The sequence below is a fragment of the Nipponia nippon genome, unplaced genomic scaffold (assembly GCF_047370975.1).
Source record: "Nipponia nippon isolate SJK-2023a ecotype South Korea unplaced genomic scaffold, ASM4737097v1 scaffold_3, whole genome shotgun sequence".
Lineage (NCBI taxonomy): Eukaryota > Metazoa > Chordata > Aves > Pelecaniformes > Threskiornithidae > Nipponia > Nipponia nippon.
The window spans coordinates 41,123,729-41,141,428 of record NW_028262347.1 but is presented as its reverse complement, the minus strand read 5'-3'; the positions used below and the strand labels follow the sequence as shown (position 1 = coordinate 41,141,428).

Sequence of the window (17,700 nt, the reverse complement as noted above, 5' to 3'; positions counted from 1 at the left end):
CAGAAGGTGATGCAACAGGAGAGGCAGGAAATCATTCTCAACAGATCTGAGAAAAAAACAGCTCCTTGCCATAGGTATGTGTCTGAATTCCCAGCAGAGTAGGGATGTGTCACCAGGAAAGTTGTATAAAGGGGTGGGTGCGTTTTCCACTCAACTCTCAAGGCTGTGCTAGTAGGCAGTGGTAACTCACATTCAGCCACAAATTTGTTATTGCCATAGCTCAGCAAGATGCTCTGTCTTCCTGATGTTACCGACATTGCCAGAGCAGTCAGAGCTACAGACAGAGCCTGGCTGGTAGTCAGCTCCAGTCCCAAGAAATATCTGCACTGCTGAGCACTGTCTCCCAGAGGGCACTTCCAGCGGGGCCTTCTCAGCATCGAACGTCGTTCTCCCATCATTTGGTGGTCAATAGTTCATTGTCCTCCAAAGCATAAAGCAAAGCCCATATGTCCACTGTCAGGGAAAAAAAATGACAGAATTCTCTGGTAATACCATCCAGGTCACATCCATCCTCGTGGCTATGTTATAATACATGCAGGTTATTTGTTAAGAAGTAATCAGTTTTTATAACCACATTTATAACAAGCGTTGGAGCACCTACATCAGAGAATTGAGGCTCCCTTTTTTTCATTTTATGAGTGTGCAGATGCAAAGGAATACATTTGGAACCTGAATTTAGACCAGCTGCAATAAAGGCCTTTTGTTTTCACTTTCAGCTAAGCTCAAAAGGGGATGCAGCACAGCCAAGCTAGCTTACTGAAATAACTTTTGTACTTAATTAATAGTAAACAGAATGGCTGCAAATGATAAATCATCCAGAGCCAGGAATGAAGAGTGAAGTTTGACACGGTGTCTCTGCTTCACACCATTAAGTTTTTGTCACAGCTTTGGGGGTTAGAGAAAGAGCATCAGTCTTAGCTTTAAAATAGGAAATACATCTCATCCTTCACATTGTTTCAGTTTAGCCTTTATATTTAATTGTAGATTACCCTTCTTATGCAGAGAGCTTATTACAGTTTTCATTTTCTCTTGTTTACATTTTCATATCAATTTTTTCCCACCAATCTGCAATTTAGAGGCTGCTCAATGACACTAATGTTAATGGCATATATTATGCTTCTGTTCCACAACAGTGCATGTTTTTTAAAAACATGAAGTGCCCATTTTGCAGATGCTCTGACAGTCTCATACTTTTATGCCTGCCTCCACTCTGCAGTTATACAGAACCTTGACTTACCCAAAAGGGACGTCAAGAGACCAAAAATATATGAATTAATTCCACCTAAGGTCTTCTCTCACAATCTCACCGCTCAGATGGAGGGTGATTATCCATAGTCTTGTCGATGCAAACAAGCAGCATCCAAAGCGCTAAGCAAACGTGGAAGAGCAGATGTCGACAAGTGGAATTGTTCCCCAATTTATCATTGGGGAACTGTCCAGTGTCAGGATGTCATTGGAGATCACAGAGGGGACCGTGAAGGGGACAAGATCCAGGCAGCACATGTGTCTTCGTAGCTTAACATTCAAGCAAGGCCAGGTGGGGAGGGCTGCAGTGTTTTCAAGAATAAGGAGATTCAGGTTTTCCCTACTCAACCCGAGTTGAGTGTTTTTCCTAAACAAGCCTGTGAAAACACAGAGCTGACAATCCCACTGCGCTTTATACACCAGAGTGAGGGCTTTTGTCAGGCACTCACAAAGCTTTCTGAGAATTTGTAGAAGTCATTTCAGAAAAGATCCTCATTTCATGGGATTTTTTTTAAACCTCTGTATGAGGCCAATACAAAGGGTCTACCCAGTGCTTGCTACAGAAATAAAAAGGACAAACATAGATCTGTCGTGCTAGCAATAATGGGAGAGCTGTTGCTGCTCTTACTGCTGAGCAGCAAGATTGGGTTTGCTCACACTGAGAAAGTATTCAGAACCTGTTCCAAGGAAAATGGATGTTTACCCTTATTGCTCTTTTCATGGAAAAGTAACTTCTTGCTTTCTCCAGCAGAAGCAGTCATAACTTTTGGTCAAGCTTTTTGTTCCTTCACAGAAACCTGAATTTCCAAATAAGTTCGTGTAAAAGGGAGCGAGAGAGAGATGTTAGGGGCTGTTGTGGGTAGGAATGTGCCAATATTTTCATAAAACTGTTTTTCATTACAAACTTAAACTCCTAAACATTGAAATATTTTGTATCCAAAACACTAAAATAAAAAGTCCATTCTTCTGCCTAATCCCTTCCAGAATCTCTTTCTTTTTTGTCTTATCTTTTCAATATAGACTACATAGATCCCTTCCCCTCCCTCCTGGTGCTCATCAGAATAAGCAGGTCCACAAGAGACAGATTTATCCCTTGGCAGAGGAGGTGGGATTCGGTTTTCCTACTGCTGAATCTCGGAAACAGTTTGCCTTATGTCGTTTGTGCATGCCACTTCTAATATAGGGTACTTTGGCTAACAGTAGCTACTCACTCTTTCAGAAATAAGATTTTTTTTTCCTTCCTGTGAGGAAAACTAGTGGACTACCTCAGTGGTTCAGACTGCAATGCATAACACCGTGGGGAAAGGATGCAGGGTGCATGGACGGACGAAATGTTCTCCAAAGACTTGGTCTCACCTCTCATGAATGAAAATACAAGATCCCAGCTGTGCTAGCACTGACCAAGTCAAGCAGGAGAAATGCTACTTACTGGTTTACTGGTCCAGTTGCAGATTTTTCAAGATGTTGCTTAAAGTATGAACAGCTGCCTACATACATTCACAGAGGGCTTGACTCTCTTTCTCAGTTTTCATAGCTACTGGCAGCTGTGGAGCATCGAACTACTGATTTTACTGTAGCTTTGCACTAAACTGCCCCCTTTCATCCACATTTTTTCTCCATCGTATTTATTTTTTAATTAGCTTTGACCCTGATGAGGCCCCTTAGAGGCAATAATTAAGACGGTCTAATTTGGGGGTTACTCCAGATACAGGTAACTGGCAGGATTTTAGGTCTTTTAAAATACAGTTCAATTCCTCCTCCTCCTACAGTCTAAAAAATATTTACTGCCCGACATTTTTTCAACCCTCCATCTTTTTTCTTATAAAACTAGCAAAGGCAAAGACAGGAAAGTGATATAGACCGGTCCACCCACTACAGCAAGATACAAACACTTGATTGTGTCCTACCGACAGGGCTATTTTAGGCTTTAATTATATGAGTTGTCCTTGCTCATTAGCCGTATACTACTGAAGTGCAACAGAAGTAAGTGATTCATTGCTGACACATGGCATTTCATGAGCAGTCATTAATTAGCAAAGTAGCACTTGGATATAAATTGGTGAAGAGCATCAGTAAATGGAACTTTAATCAGGATCTCCCTTAATCCTCCTCTTCTTGTGCGCCTCCGTGGCCTTCAGAGGCTGAGCTCCCGTGGAAGCACGGCGCTTCCCCACAGCAGCAGAGCACTCACCAACAGCATTGCCAGTGGTGTAAACCACCACTGCTCCAGCTGCGGCTGTGCTGATTTACACCAGCCAAGGTCAAAAACCTGCCAGGGTGGGGAAAGCCCACCCAAGCAGGAATCAGAGTGTTTTCTTTTTGAAATCAAGAAAATTTACTCCTAGTCTGACACCCTGCAAAAGGCCTTTACATCAGTGAAGTCTGCAGGCTGGGGGGGAAGAGGTGCAGTGGGTTAGCCTGCTGCACGCGGTCCTTTGCTCCTCACAAATCCATCTGAAGACTGGCAAACGTTTTTGTTCCACAACACTTGGTGTATTTGCAATTTTGATATAAAGTGCACTGAGTTCAATGGGCAAGAACAAGTAGAAGGTTCATAATCTACTTCTCTGGGTTCTTTACAAGGCACATAACAGTGCTTTAAAAAAAAAAAGGTCAAAGTATAAAAGCAAGAGCACAAGAAAAGGGCTTTCCATGCCATGGCATGTAACCTTTTTTGCTAATACAAATGGATTTCAGTTTGATAAATTTCACTGCCATGAGAATCAATGGAATTAATGATTTGTCAATTCTGCCACAGGGCTAGGACAAATCTGTATTTTATTTGCCAGTCCCAAAAATTGGAAAATCAAACTTTTACAACAACAAAGCTTTGTGGTCCCCTCCCGGTTGGTAACTGAGGCATTCATCCACATGACAGATTACAAAACTGGAGAATGTCGTTTACTTGAAAGCACTACCGTTTAAAGGTTTTTGGAGCATTTCATGCGTTCGTGTGGTGATTTCTGTGTATTGCTGTACTGCAAGTACCTTTCTTAGGAGTTGTATTTACAAGAGATATGTGAAACTTGTGCTGGTTTCAGCATAGGCTGATTATGTATTCAGGATATATTTGCAGATACCTAAGGCTGCTGGCTATTAAACCAGAAGAGTATAAAAATCAAATTCTCTTTCATAAGTTACTGTTATTTTTCTCAGCTGGAACATCAACTCAACATTTTAGAGGAACTGCTTTCTTTTTAAAGTGATGCTGTGAAGAGAAATTTCTACTGGTAGGTGACTGAGAGCAATTTATTCATCCTATCCTAATATGCTAAGTTCTATGATAGATAGTGAGTTATTAGACAGCAGATCCAGGTGACTCCTTTCCTGGAATGGTCCTGCAGTCTCTGCAGGAACATACCTGAAATACTCTACCAACTTTACTTGTGAAGATATTTTAGAGACAACTTATTACATAGAAAATCTCAGGCAGATTTTTGAGAGGAGTAGGCATTCCTTTAGAAGAAACTACAGGTTCCACTAAAACAACAAAAACAGGAGAGAGCTCCTAATTTGAGTAGCGGCTTTTGGTGAGTCCTGCCCTGAGCCTACCTGTACATACTGCAGTATTATTCTAGACTCGCAGGGGAGCTAAGAACATATTTACAGATGCCACAGCATACTAAGCCTACAGGGAAAGAAAATTTCTGATTGTTATTTAAGAATTCACACTTGTAATGTTAGGGCTGTCTATGTAAGCTGAGGGCTCTGAAGCAGGGATACTTAAAAAGGAGCTATGCAGTAAGCATTGGCTCACAGGTTTCGACAAAGGCAACCCCTGGTGCAGTTCGGAGGAGAATGCCCAGTCCAGTCTGACAGGGAGGACCAGGAAAGGTCAGAGGTGGTGAGGTCTAGCTCCATTAGCTGGATCAGTTCAGATCCATAGCAAAGTTTAGCATTCACCATGAGATGTGGCCCAGCCTGGGGGTCTCAGGGGATTGATAAGCAAATACAAAATCCTTTACCCTCAAGCAACCAGTTAAATTCTTCTTCCAAATATTGCCATCAGTTGACCCGAGCCCTTAATTTGCCTTCTGAGTCAGAGTGAGGGTGATTTGAATTCAGCTTCACAGACAGCTGCAATGTCATGGCTGCAGACTCTAACTGGCAATTGTAAGACCAAGGCCAACGATTTAACAAACACAGAGACACTTCACCTTCTGTGGTGGATAATGAAGAATAAAGGTGAAGTTTATACAGCCAGGCATGGATTCAAATTGGGCTTCCTTGCACTGTTACCTTTCTTTCCTAAACTGCCTTGCAGTACAATTCCTCTTTTATGGACTAAGAGAACAAACAAGCCTCTGTTGCTAACTCTCCATCCAGTATCCCCTACGAAAGCTAAAGATAGATAGGAAACACTGGTAAGGAACTGTGCAAGATTTTTATTTAAAACAAACTGACTGAAGAGTGAAATTGAATTACTACACATGCTGCAATGATTCATCAAATGGTTGCTATTTACTTCAATGCAAGAAAAGAAATCTTCATTTTCTTGTGTATTATCAACTTTTAAAACTAAATAGCATGCAAGAAAAAGATACTTATTTTCTCCAATATGATGCTCAATCCTGTGAAAACCTGGGGAGTGTTATCATTGAAGTTCCACATTAAATGACAAGTGTACTGCCCTTTGATATAGCCCAAGACATTTAAGACATCAGTAACAGAAGACATCATTAGTCTTACTGCTGAAGTGGAGCAGGAGTATGATCAAGTCACGAATTATTTAGACAAAGTAATAAACAATATAGAATTTAGCAGACATCAGAATAGATCAGCTCTAAATTTGCACTAAAATTTTAACTAACAGCTAAGTTTAAAGCACTGTGTTTTCTGAGAAGAACATAGAGCGACCTTTGCAAATTAGTAAGAAATGCACATACATTGCAAAGTCTGTTAGTTTATGAATCCACCATTTAAAATCATCCTTAGAATAGCTCTAAGAATATTTATGCCATTCAGACAAACAAATCAATTCCAGACCTTTTAGAGGTGACAACTGACTGACTTGCTTCTAGTTTGTACGGGTTTCTAATCCATGCTGCCAAATTATATTTATGTTCTGTTTTATGTATTTCTGTGTCACAAGAACCAGAAGACATTTTATAAAATAAAGACCAGAGAAATTCAGCCCCTCAACCTGTAATTGAGGCTAAGCATGTATCACGTTTCAAAACATGTTCTACAAGTATCTAAGAGTGTTACTTTAAGGTCATGCAGATCTCTATTTGAGACTCAGATGAGATACCATGTGGGAGCCAAGTCTTACACCTGTTTGCTGCAGAATTGCTTCACCTGCTTTTGAGGCACAGAAGACGGGACACAGGACTGTAAGTCTGCTCCAGTGCTCTTACGATCCTGTGAAAATCATGAATAGTTTCCATAAGCGCATTGGATTATCTTGTCATAAACCAGTCTTCAAACACACACAAACGCTAAACCACAAACATTCTCATATTCTGCCCTGGTTGGTTGCTAGCCTGTTCTGGCAAAGACATGGCAGCACAGCCTCACGTTTAATGATCAACCAGAGAAGTTCAGTGCAGCTCCTGTTCCTATTGCAAACATCACATGTGACCTTAGGGAACTCATTTACTCCATCTGAGCTTCATTTCTCTGTTTGTGAGACGGAACAGAACATCCCACACTGACACCTGGAGACTACAGTCACTTAAGTGCTGTGTATATTATGAATATAAACAAGAGACAGGGAACGGGTAGATTTCAGTATGAGTTTGTATGTGGTTTCAGTTAACACTGACTCGTCCATTGCTCTAAAAAACATGATATATTTTAATAAAGCATATTAGAAATGTGAGCTTTAGGTAAAGTAGGATATGCAGAAATGATCAGCTTGATTTGTTTTTCTTCTTTTATGGTAAAATTTATGATTTGAAGATTCAATGCATCAGTGTCTAATCAAATACTCTGAGTTTTAAATCTGTGCATTACAACATCATTTTTCTTTCTTGACTACACACAGTGACAGTATCGCTGCACTAAAGGTGAGTGTGCCGAGATGGTCATCGGTGTGATGGTATAACTGAGCTGCAGCAGCACTTGGCTAATGTTTGGAGGCACCTCTAGCAAGAGCCCTGAATGCTGCCTCAATTTAGGATTTCTTTGCACGTTTGTGGTTTTGTCAAGAAATGTACTTGGACAGCCTTAATTCTCAGGTAAAACTGTGTGCACTGCTTGTCTGTCTGCAGCAGTTAGATCAGAGATGAGGTTACAGGTGACCCAGCTCTCAGTCTGCAGTCCTACCAAAGGCATCAGCGCACAGAGGGACTGCTTCTCAGAAGATCAAAGGAAAAGAAAAGAAAAGCTGCCCGTATCTAAACATGGCACTTATCTAAGTACATAAGCCACTGCGGCCACCCTCCTGAAGTTAGCCGATAATAAATACAAACAGGCAGATAGACAAGTATGTCTGTGAGAGCCACACTTTGATTTCTAGACAAACAGCTTTAAAAGACAACTCCTTCATAAAACTTTGAAGGGTATCATGCACGTCTTTGCTGAAAAACTGGGCCAAACTCCGTGTACTCCTCGGTGACATGTCTTCCCCCATGCCACGGAGGATGAAATGATGTATTAGCTCTGCACTCACCGTGTCTCGAACGCGGTGAACTCTGCAGTTACTCAGCCCAAGCTCAAGCCAGAAACCACAGCAGGCGGAGAAGGACACTGAAAATGTGAAACAGGATGAAATTACAACATGGGCAAAAATTGTGCCAAGAGTTCTGCCTCTGAAATGTTTCTCATCCCTATGTCTGAGCTAAGGATGGTGAATTTCAAAGGGAAAAGCACGGCTACTATGAAATCAAATCAGAGTAAACCCCAAAGAAAGGAAATATGAGACCAGCGCTGATACATTATAGATATATCTATTTTATTTCTGTGATGGAAAGCTGTATTTCCTGAATGCATAAAGTATTTTTTAACTCTCTTTCAGACAACTGATTTGGATTATACAGAGATCTCATGGGTATATGTATTGTTTCTCTTCCTTATTTTTGATGTTTATATCCTTATTTTCATCTGTGATATAGGAACTGATGTTCCAAGAAGCCAGATTTGCCACTAAGGGTCTATATATTTACTGGCCATATCCTAAGAAACTAGCATATATTCCCCTAGTCTCGTATTTAAAAGTGATTGAGTATGTGTTGTAATTCATTGGTCCATTTTAGTTTTTTCTTGTTTGCCTATTTTTATGACATTGTTTTTTTTAAAGAAAAAAGGGATACCACACTCTTCCAGCAGTAAATCATCTGTTACCATTTACATATACATAGTATAGCTGCAAATATGTCTTCCTTTCCCTTCTGGGTTTCAGATTTTATCTTCATATAACATCTGTACATTTTGAATTCAAGATACAACATGACCTTTATTTTCTTAGTCTGCTGTGACCTCTGGGACAGAACCAATAGCCTTTTTTTCATGAAAGCAAATTCAGATGTTAATTGAGCTGGATACAGCAATTGGCCGACTCATACAAGTGAAGTGAAAAGACATAGCTCTCAGTCAGGCTCAATTTATGAGTTTACAAAAGAAAACACTATGAAAAAAATCACACGTCATCTACTACTAAACCCAGAACTGCACTCAAGCAAATGAACACAATTAACGGATTGGATCCCAGGTTTAGGAAACATCCAGATCCAGAATAACCAGATATGACAGTCTATCTGGAAGCTCGCAGCACTGCCCCACGAAAAAACTGACAGATGCTCATCAGAATCATTACCAAATTTTCTGGCTAATCCCTAACAATTTCAAAACAGATGCTAAAGTCCCTCCTTTAACTCACTCTGAAATCAGCAACTGAGGATGTAATAACAGTGGATCAGGTGGGTATTTTAAAGTATAAATCATAAAATGGTATGTCAAAGTGCTGTTTTGCCAGTGATAAGAGAGTAGGAAAACATAATAGCGGCTAAATGGGCTGTGTGGGAAGAAGATACAACACATTGTAGCCAGCTCCTCATAGATGTTAAAAATGAAGGGCATCAAATTTAAAGGAGAGGCAGCAGAAAATGCATCTTAGAGGATTTAAATGGCACAGTCCAGAGACCATTTCATTAGCAGTTTTGAATTATCCACACTTCCTTTTGACAAAGTTTATGACTAAAAAAAAATCAAAATCATTTACGAAACCATTATTAAAACATTTCAGCTCCTGAAAACTGCTTTTCCAGGGTATCTTCTTTTTTATTTTATTAGACCATAAATATGTCAATACAATTTCATTAAAGGCATAATGAAAGACATTACCAGCAACAGTGGGAAATGGGTTCATTTGACAATTTGCAAAATGAGAACTGTCAGTATTCCTCTAGGTTTTCCTGATGCCACTTCAGGCTTTGGACTACTTCCCCAGGGGAAAAAGCAGATAAAATGAATAAATGGCTTCCCCCCAGCGATCTGAGAAGTCTATTAAATGGCTCCGTGACTGAGTGCTTTCTAGGAACAGGCATTTGGCACAGCAGAAGCTGCTGACTTCTTCTGAGCTAAAGCGGGTAGAATTCAGGCCAAAAAAGGGGCTCGGTTTCTGCCTCCTCCCTCAGTGCTGCCCTTCAAGGGCACAGCGGCACATTTCCAAAAGCACAAAAAGCTCCTGGGTAGGGTCCCCACGTTGGCGGAAGAAAGGTGGGCTGGTGAGGGACGGCGGACCCGAAAGGCAGGAGATGCTCCCCGCCACAGAGGCAGAGCCCCTGGGAGCTGGGCCACCAGCGCTGGGTGCTGGCAAGGCTCCCTCGGGGCTTGCCCGGTTTCTCTTACTCTCTCCCCAAGGACCCGCTGCCAGCCGTTAGCAGACACAGGATATTTGGCACTCTTCATTTCTTACAACACCATGGCTCGGTAAGGCAGACTGTATTTTTGCTGCCGCTGAATCCAGAAACCACAGGGTGCAGCAAAAGCAGCACAGAATTGCTAGACAACGTATCTGAAATCATCTCTATTGAATCTATTGCATTTCAGGGGTCTTGTTTTGACCAAAATGCTCTTTAATTCTTGACAAACTGTCTCCTTTTCTAAATATACTCCTTCTCCCCACTTCCGCTAGTCCCGAGGGGGAACCAGTCTAGGATATTAAACCACATGGACTGAAGCTATAGTATGGATATACTTTTTACTACCAACAGAAGGAAATGAGAGGAAAAGAGAGGAACACATATTAATTCACAATTCCCTTAGGAGAAATAGCTCCAGCCCCAGCCTCCCCCACATATACTATTACTTCAAGGGTTGTCTTCATTAAAGAATGTTCCCAGTCTAAACAAGGAAGACTATATTTCCTCAGCATTGAAAAAACACGTTTTGGTTTCGTTGAATTCTTCTGCCTGCTTCTAACCTAAGGAAAATCAAGCAAGAAAACAACAAACAAACAAACTAATCATCCTTCTGCCACCTTTTACACTACACATTTTAATCTTTCAATCACCAATTTTTTTGAAACCTGCCACATCATTAAACACCATAAAAAGCCATGCAGAACAAAAACACTGTATCACTAGAAATACATAGCTCAAGCACAGGCTCATGAAGGAAAATGTTTTTACAGCGTTTCCTGAAAAATCCACATAATTGGATAGCCTCTGCAGTGGGGCTGCCTCTTTCCCTGCTGGAACTGAGCAAACCTCTTCCAGCAAGGAATTACTTAGTGCCTGGCAGCGGGACTAGCAATAGTCTCTCTCTGTGTCATTATGACTGAGATTGGGCACAGCACTCATGTTGACACATCTTGGGTCTGAACTCCTGCAGACCACAGGCAGGCAGTTTTTGTGTTTGAATTCATTCATGGAAAGAGCAGTTTGGGATGGTTTAGGGTTTTCTTTATGAAAGTTTTCTATTACCACTTACTATGAAATATATAGGAATTGCCTCAGTGCTGGTCAGATTGTTAAAGAATTGACTGTTCTTTCTCCATGACCTTAAAAGTGGACCTATTTTTGAGAGCTTTTCTGGTCACATGAAGGCTGGATATTAAATGAAATTGGAGAGCCTATCTGAAGTGCCAGCAAAGAGGGAACATGAGCACTTAGATTGTGGGAATTCTTGAGAGGGGCTTCAGAATTGTTTGAACATGCTGTCAAAATAAAGATTAGTCAAAAAATACCACCCTCTGCAGCCTGAAATGTGCCAGTCAGTGCATGTCAAGCTTTTGCATAATCCAAGACAGCCCTCTGAGATCAGTCGTCCTGGCTGCTGGCACACCTGCCCCAGGCTGAAGATGCTGGAAACTGTGTGGTCCCTCAGCTGGAGCCAGTCTGCCAGTGGATCCCCTCAGAGTCCCATTTGGTGGCAGGCGCTGGCAGCTGCTCAGGGAAATTGGCATTGCTGCCCATTCAGGCTGGAGGTGGCAGTAAAAGTGACAAGAACATCAGTCTCACCAAGCTGAAATGTCCTGTCCTGGGAGCTTGTCATTTGGCAGAAATTTCAAAATCAGAAAAATGCTTCTACCCCAAAATAACACTGAGATCAAACCTGGAGAGGGAGGGAAGGGGAGGTTATTTCATATTATGGAAGCTTCTCTTTTAGGCTAGCTCTCCTTGAGGGTGACAAATAACTCTACAGTACCTGTGGTTCAACAACATGCCCTTTGCCTGGCCCCAAAACTGCCACACCATCTTTCAGTTCCACCTCACTTCCCTCCTCCAAGGACCCAAGAGTTTTCCAATATGTCATAAAATCAGTCTTGGCTCTTCCGAATTAGTTTGGACACAATGTATTTCAATTAAACAAGGCTTCCAATAACGTATTTCAAACACTTCCCATTGAACACTGCAATGAGTAAAATTGGCTGGGAGGAATGACAGAGATCTACTTGGGGAATTTCTCCTGCAAAGGAAATAAATAGAAGGTTGTTAGATACTTTTGCACTGCATAATCAGTTTGTACTGTTAGTATCCCCAGACAGCAGTAGGCGTATAGAAGGTGCTGCACTTGGGATCATTCCTGCTCGCCAGCAACATCTGCAGCAGCATCTTTCTGACACCAGTTTCCTGCAAGAGACCCAAAGGAAAGAACAGCAGTAGATTATAAAATTGCTGTGAGCATAAAGTTACTGTCCTCTCCCCAGCGTCTGCCCTCCGCAAGCAAAATCTCCCTCCCCAGGCCCTGAAGGCGCAGTTAATAAACTTCAAGTCTCTGTCCTGCCAGTGAGAGTGCTCTGCTGGAAATGGGGACCTGGATCCTACCCCAACTCTAAGGACCATCCACAGATTTTACATGAAACAATCATTGGGCAAAACACAGAAACAGCCGGTGGGCAGAAAGAACGAGGTGCTGCCAGCAGTCCTCTCTCTTCCCCACACATCTCCCTCCTGCCCTGCAGAGTAACAGGGATCTCCCTGCTGCTCCCTCCCTATTTCAGTACCAGCTTTGAGCCTCCTCCTCCTGCGCCCTCCCTGGGGAGGTCTCTCCTGCTATCATATCGCCTTGTGCTGGACTCCTCCGGAGCAGAAGGAGGCTCTCACGATGAACATGTGCATCCTGAGTCTGTAGGAAAAGTATCCATATGCTGCAGCACAGCCTGAGATTTCAAAGCAGAAGGTCTTTCTGCATCAGAGTTGAAGCAAAGCTTTGGAGTCTTTTTGTGGTGCAAGATCCCTCACTAACTGGAAAGTACAGAATGGGGAGGAGCCGGGTCCAAGTCTTTCAGCAACATGCAGCAAAACAAAACCTCCACAAAAATGTTCCGGATCTATTATGTCATTTACCTACGTTTGAAAACTACTCCCACTTCATGGCATTTGAACCACGTCTGTCTTTATAACAGAGACTTCCCATCTTCCACATCAATACAGTTAAATATTCAGTGTTCTGGTGTCGGTGAGGACGTATTGTTTAAAACTGTTATGAAACACGTCAGTAAAACATATGCCCATTACGTAAACTTATATGAATCCAGTAGAACTAAAAGCTGTCCCATTATGTTAATACTATTGAAAACATGTATCTATATGTATATGTAGATCTGTGTGTATGAGTAGCTATAACGATACAGTAAGTGTATGTGTGAAAACCAGCCCACTACTGTCAATAGCAAAACTCCCTGCAGATTCAAAATTATATAGAATTTCATCTTACATATAATAAACAGATTTACAGGTATTCTAGCTGAGATTTTGAAGACCACCAGGAGGATTTGGCGTCCAAATTCCATATGCAACTTCAAAAGTCTCTGCTTTGCTTTGCTTTGAAAATTTGTGTCTGTGTAGTCAACTGCATTAATCGCTTGTCATATGCAACTGCAGGTTGCTACCAAATTACTGTTTATTAGCTGCAAATAATTGCATGTGCACATTTGTATGAACTTTATTTATGAACATGTTTTCTCAAGAAGCACACCTGTGGGTGCAAATGTATACATCCCATCCTGACAATTCAGTCCTTATCTCGTACCTGCTATTTAGTCCCTCAAAAAAACCACAAAAAACAAACAGACAAACAAAAAAAGAATTAAAAAGCTTTTCCTCGCACTTCACCTGGAGCCATATCCAAAATATACTGTTGGTTTTAACCCTGATGAAATCTTGAAATAAAGCAAGCAAAACCCTCAGATGAACTCCCCAGGCCTGAGTGGATTTAGTTTAATTTGCCACAGTCCTTTGTGGAGCTGCTGTTCCAGGGAAAGCAGCAGGTCTTGATCTTGGGCTCTAACAGATGGCCCCAACAATATGACAGTAATAGCATCTGACATGTGTTGTTTCAACGATCTCTCTAACTCTCGGAGAAGTATGCAAGCGTTACATACCGTGTGCTGCTTCAGATTGTTATTTTTGGCGTGCTTCTGCTGGCATATGTTATGATGAACCATTCACAACATCTTACATTTCCATCATAAAATAAAGGGGGAAAAAAGAGAGTAGGTCCGTAAGCCTATCATTTAGCCTTGTTCCCAAGGTAACCTTTCCTTTGCATATGGGTCAGCTCCACAGAAACCAACACCCAAGCTGCATTTTGAGGGATTAGCTGTATTGCAGAAAGTGGAGTCCTGGGGATGGTAGAGAGACAAGTTGATGGAAATATTTATGGCCCAGCTCTCAGAGTGTTTCACAGTGACACGTAATCAGAGTTTTCTACAATATGCATTAAACTGTGGCAATCTACGATCTGAATGGCACCTGGTGATTAGGGACCCGTGAGGAGGGGAGTCAGAAGGGACTGAGTGCCCCGTCGAGGTGGAGTTTTCCTGCTAATTGCAGGGGTAATGAACATGTCCCCTTTCAAGCCCAGAGGATTTTCTTAAGGAACTTCTGATTTTACTCATTGCCAGGTTTAACAAAACCAGATTTCAGACAGTGAAACGCTTTCAACTGCAAGCAGCAAAGTCTAGCTAAAGCAGAAACATCAATGATTTTCACTGAGTACAAGTCATTGAAATGTCTTAGCATCATAAACTACTCTTGATTGCTTTTTTCACAAACGAGCTGCTGCCAAATAGAGGACAGACGGCAACAGGGAAACCCATCTCAGCCGCTTTCCTCCTCAATTTGCAGTTACACCCCCTACCATTTTTCCCCTTAAAAGCTTATCTAGCTCCTCATAAAATTATTTATTGTTATTGCTATGTGGGTTGTTTATTCAGTCTATGAAGGACAGGCTCTGGCAGCCCTCCCTCCCCTGTCCTCCAGGCCCTTGCCTCTCCTTGTCTTCAGCCAATGCTGCCTTTTCCTCTGGCTTGACTCAGCCTCGCTCACCTCCCGTAGCCCCATCTCCCCTTCACAGTCCTGTGCCTTTTTAACCACCTCTTCTCCAAAGACGCAGGGACTCCTTTTAGTGCATCTAAAGGGGCTCTTAAGTGGAGAGGTGTGAAAAAGCTACAGCACACAGAGAGAGGTGACAAAAATCATGGGATTTGGTTGTTAGGTTTAAAAGAGGAAAGCCAAACGTTTTTCAGCACAGCCTTGAATTTCCCTCTACATGAAGAGGAACATTACGTGCATTTGTTTGTTACAAAGGTACCAAAGCTCGAGCACACAAAACTACAGTATTCGCACCAGAAGCATTAGAGAAGAGACATTTCAGCAGTCATAGCCCCCAAAGGTGGCCACTTCTCTCTCATTCTGGCTACAGACCATGAGAGGGGCTTAGAAAAAATGGAAACTAAAACCAGAGAGTCCCATCCAAATGACATGGAGATTGTCTGACTGCATTGTACTGAAAACCCACCAGGAAAAGGCAAGGGGAAAAGGAGGGAAGAGCAGGGAAGGGGAGCTTTTCTGCAAAAGCACCTGAGCAGGGAAGGAGCCACTGTGATGGAGACAAGGCCAAACACAGACTGGTGCTCTTTGGATACAGGGCAGACAGAAGAAGACCTGAGCCTCCAGCTTCCATGGAGCTGCTGGGGTGTCAGTGCCAATGCCAACTTCTCCAGTTAACAGCACTCAGGTTATTTACAGACACTCACTCGCACCGGTCTCCATGATGGCTCGGATTACTACAGCAGAAAGAGTGGGACAAGGCAGATGGACAAGAGGCAACCAGCCTGCTTTGCAGGAGGGATAATCTCAGCTGGCTTTGGGGAAAGATTTCCACCTTTGGCAGCAGTGCAACACATGAAGGGGCTGCCCTGGGGGGAGGTTACAACAGGTGAGCCGGCCAGAGCTCCAGCTCCCATTTGCTCTGCAGTCACCAGAGGGGCTCAATCCATCACCCACATGGAGAGGACAGCTGATGCCTTCTTCCTTTCTGTAGCATTGCTCTTCTTTCCTCTGCTTTTCCTTCCCTGCATGTCCCAGCACGCCCCTTCCAAACCTTCAGATAAAACATTCAGCAATAAAGCAAGTGGCACTGACATTGAGTGAAACCAAGGAGTGTGAAGCTGGCATGTCACTGAGATGAATGGGGTGGAAAGGTTCATGCTTTTCTGTTAAGGCTGTCTGCAGACTCAGACAGACAACATTACATTAATTAGACTGTGGGAAGATTTTCTTGGCAAACAAAACAGTTAGAAACTCGCTTGTTTTAACAGAAGCTTAGATTTGGTACTCCATGACGCAGTCATGCCAGTCTTGTTAACTCATCAAATAGCTGAGTCTTGGACACAAGAAAGTTATTTTACATGCAATTACAGAGAAAAACTGTAATTTCTCCCTAAACAAAAGGAGCTTTTCCAGACAGCTGCAGTCCATGCTCTTGTCTTGCCAGTGCAGTACTCATTTAAGAGCAGTTCTAGTCTGAGGATTATCTTTGCAGAAAAAAGCACAGTCAGACTCCATATTTACAACTTTTCCAGAGACTTCCATATCAACCCACCTTGTTAAAAGTAAGAAGAATGTAATTTCTTTTTCCTAGGCTACTTGTCCTCCAAATTCAGCCTGGAACGTAAAATTCCAAAAAGGCTATTGTAGCTTTGGTTTTCCACTATCTCAGGAATCATTAGTAATAAGGATCTGAAACATAGTCAGGAGTTTAACCATTTTAGTCATTGCTGTGGTGCCCTCAGGGTATGTGGGAAGACTACAGCCAGCCTGTAGGTCCTTTCTGTACGGTTGCAAGGGCGCACGCATGGTCCCGCTGTCGCTGTGCCTGCCTGCTGCTGCTCGCAGGTTAGCACACGTGGTGCCTGGCGCAGGTAGCGCCATGGAGCCCGCCATATTGACAGCCACACGCCTTTTCCCTGACCCTCAAAATAAAGCATTACCCCTTCCTCCTTCATTCCTGGCTGGTCACAAGGTGGGCTCACCCAGCTGCCGAACTGCGAACATCTCCATGAAACAACATAGAGAATTTACTTTTTTTTTTTAAATCAGGGTAAGATAGTTTTCGTGCTAATTCAAATTGCCACTGTATCTCTGACAGGAATACTCACTCTAAGCAGTGGTAGCTAAGCTAAAGGAAGAAAAGCAAAAACCTAAGTAACTACATCCTAACACCCGACTTCATCTTGACCCCTCCAGTTCTTGATGCACAGAGCCAGAGTTCTTGGCAGAGATGGACCATGCATCGGTGGCTGGGATGTCCAGCCCAGATGAGAGGTGCTGGGCTCTCTTCTTTCAGGCAGAAGACCTCTTATGCCTTTGGTCAGTTCTGCTTCCAGCTGGCTGCTATATTTTGGAGGAGGAGAGAGGGGACTTTTCCTGCCTGAGTTTTAAAAGGGAAAGATCACACACTCCTAATTTTATGACATTAGTCCCCCTGGTTCCAATCAACTTGTTCCTGACTTTCAAGAGACTTGCTCAGGGAAATGCCTGATTGGAAATCACAGCTGGACTTACTTAGGCAGTCACCTAGTCCCAACAATGGCATTTCTGGGTCTTTCCAGACATGTAGGCACCGAGAAATGCCAGTGTCAAGCCTTGTGGAACTTAAGGAATTCAAATACCTCTGGGGTGTAAGCAGGAAAGGAGCTGGCATTTTGCATGCTTTTCGACTTAGATGTCTATACTTTGCCTAAACTACACTTTCACACCCTCTATCTTGGCACTGATGCCTCAA

At 42.5% G+C, this 17,700-nt stretch overlaps 1 protein-coding gene across 3 annotated transcripts in view; it reads right to left on the bottom strand.

The window, feature by feature from the left end:
• Nucleotides 1-388: 388 nt before the first annotated feature.
• The window catches only part of TPH2 (tryptophan hydroxylase 2), an 83,118-nt gene continuing 65,806 nt past the window's right edge, over nt 389-17,700 (bottom strand). Inside the window, exons 12-14 of one of the 3 annotated variants that reach the window (XR_015706410.1) lie at nt 7,859-7,935; nt 6,544-6,606; nt 389-453 (exon numbers count right to left, since the gene is read on the bottom strand). Coding sequence is in view for 2 of the 3 variants with exons in the window: in XM_087765118.1 (XP_087621244.1) it covers nt 7,891-7,935 (45 nt within the window). In the remaining variant the exon portion in view is untranslated. Of the gene's footprint in view, nt 454-6,523; nt 6,607-7,858; nt 7,936-11,990; nt 12,097-17,700 lie in introns of those variants that run through there. The other 2 variants (XM_087765118.1, XM_087765119.1) reach the window with 2 other exon arrangements.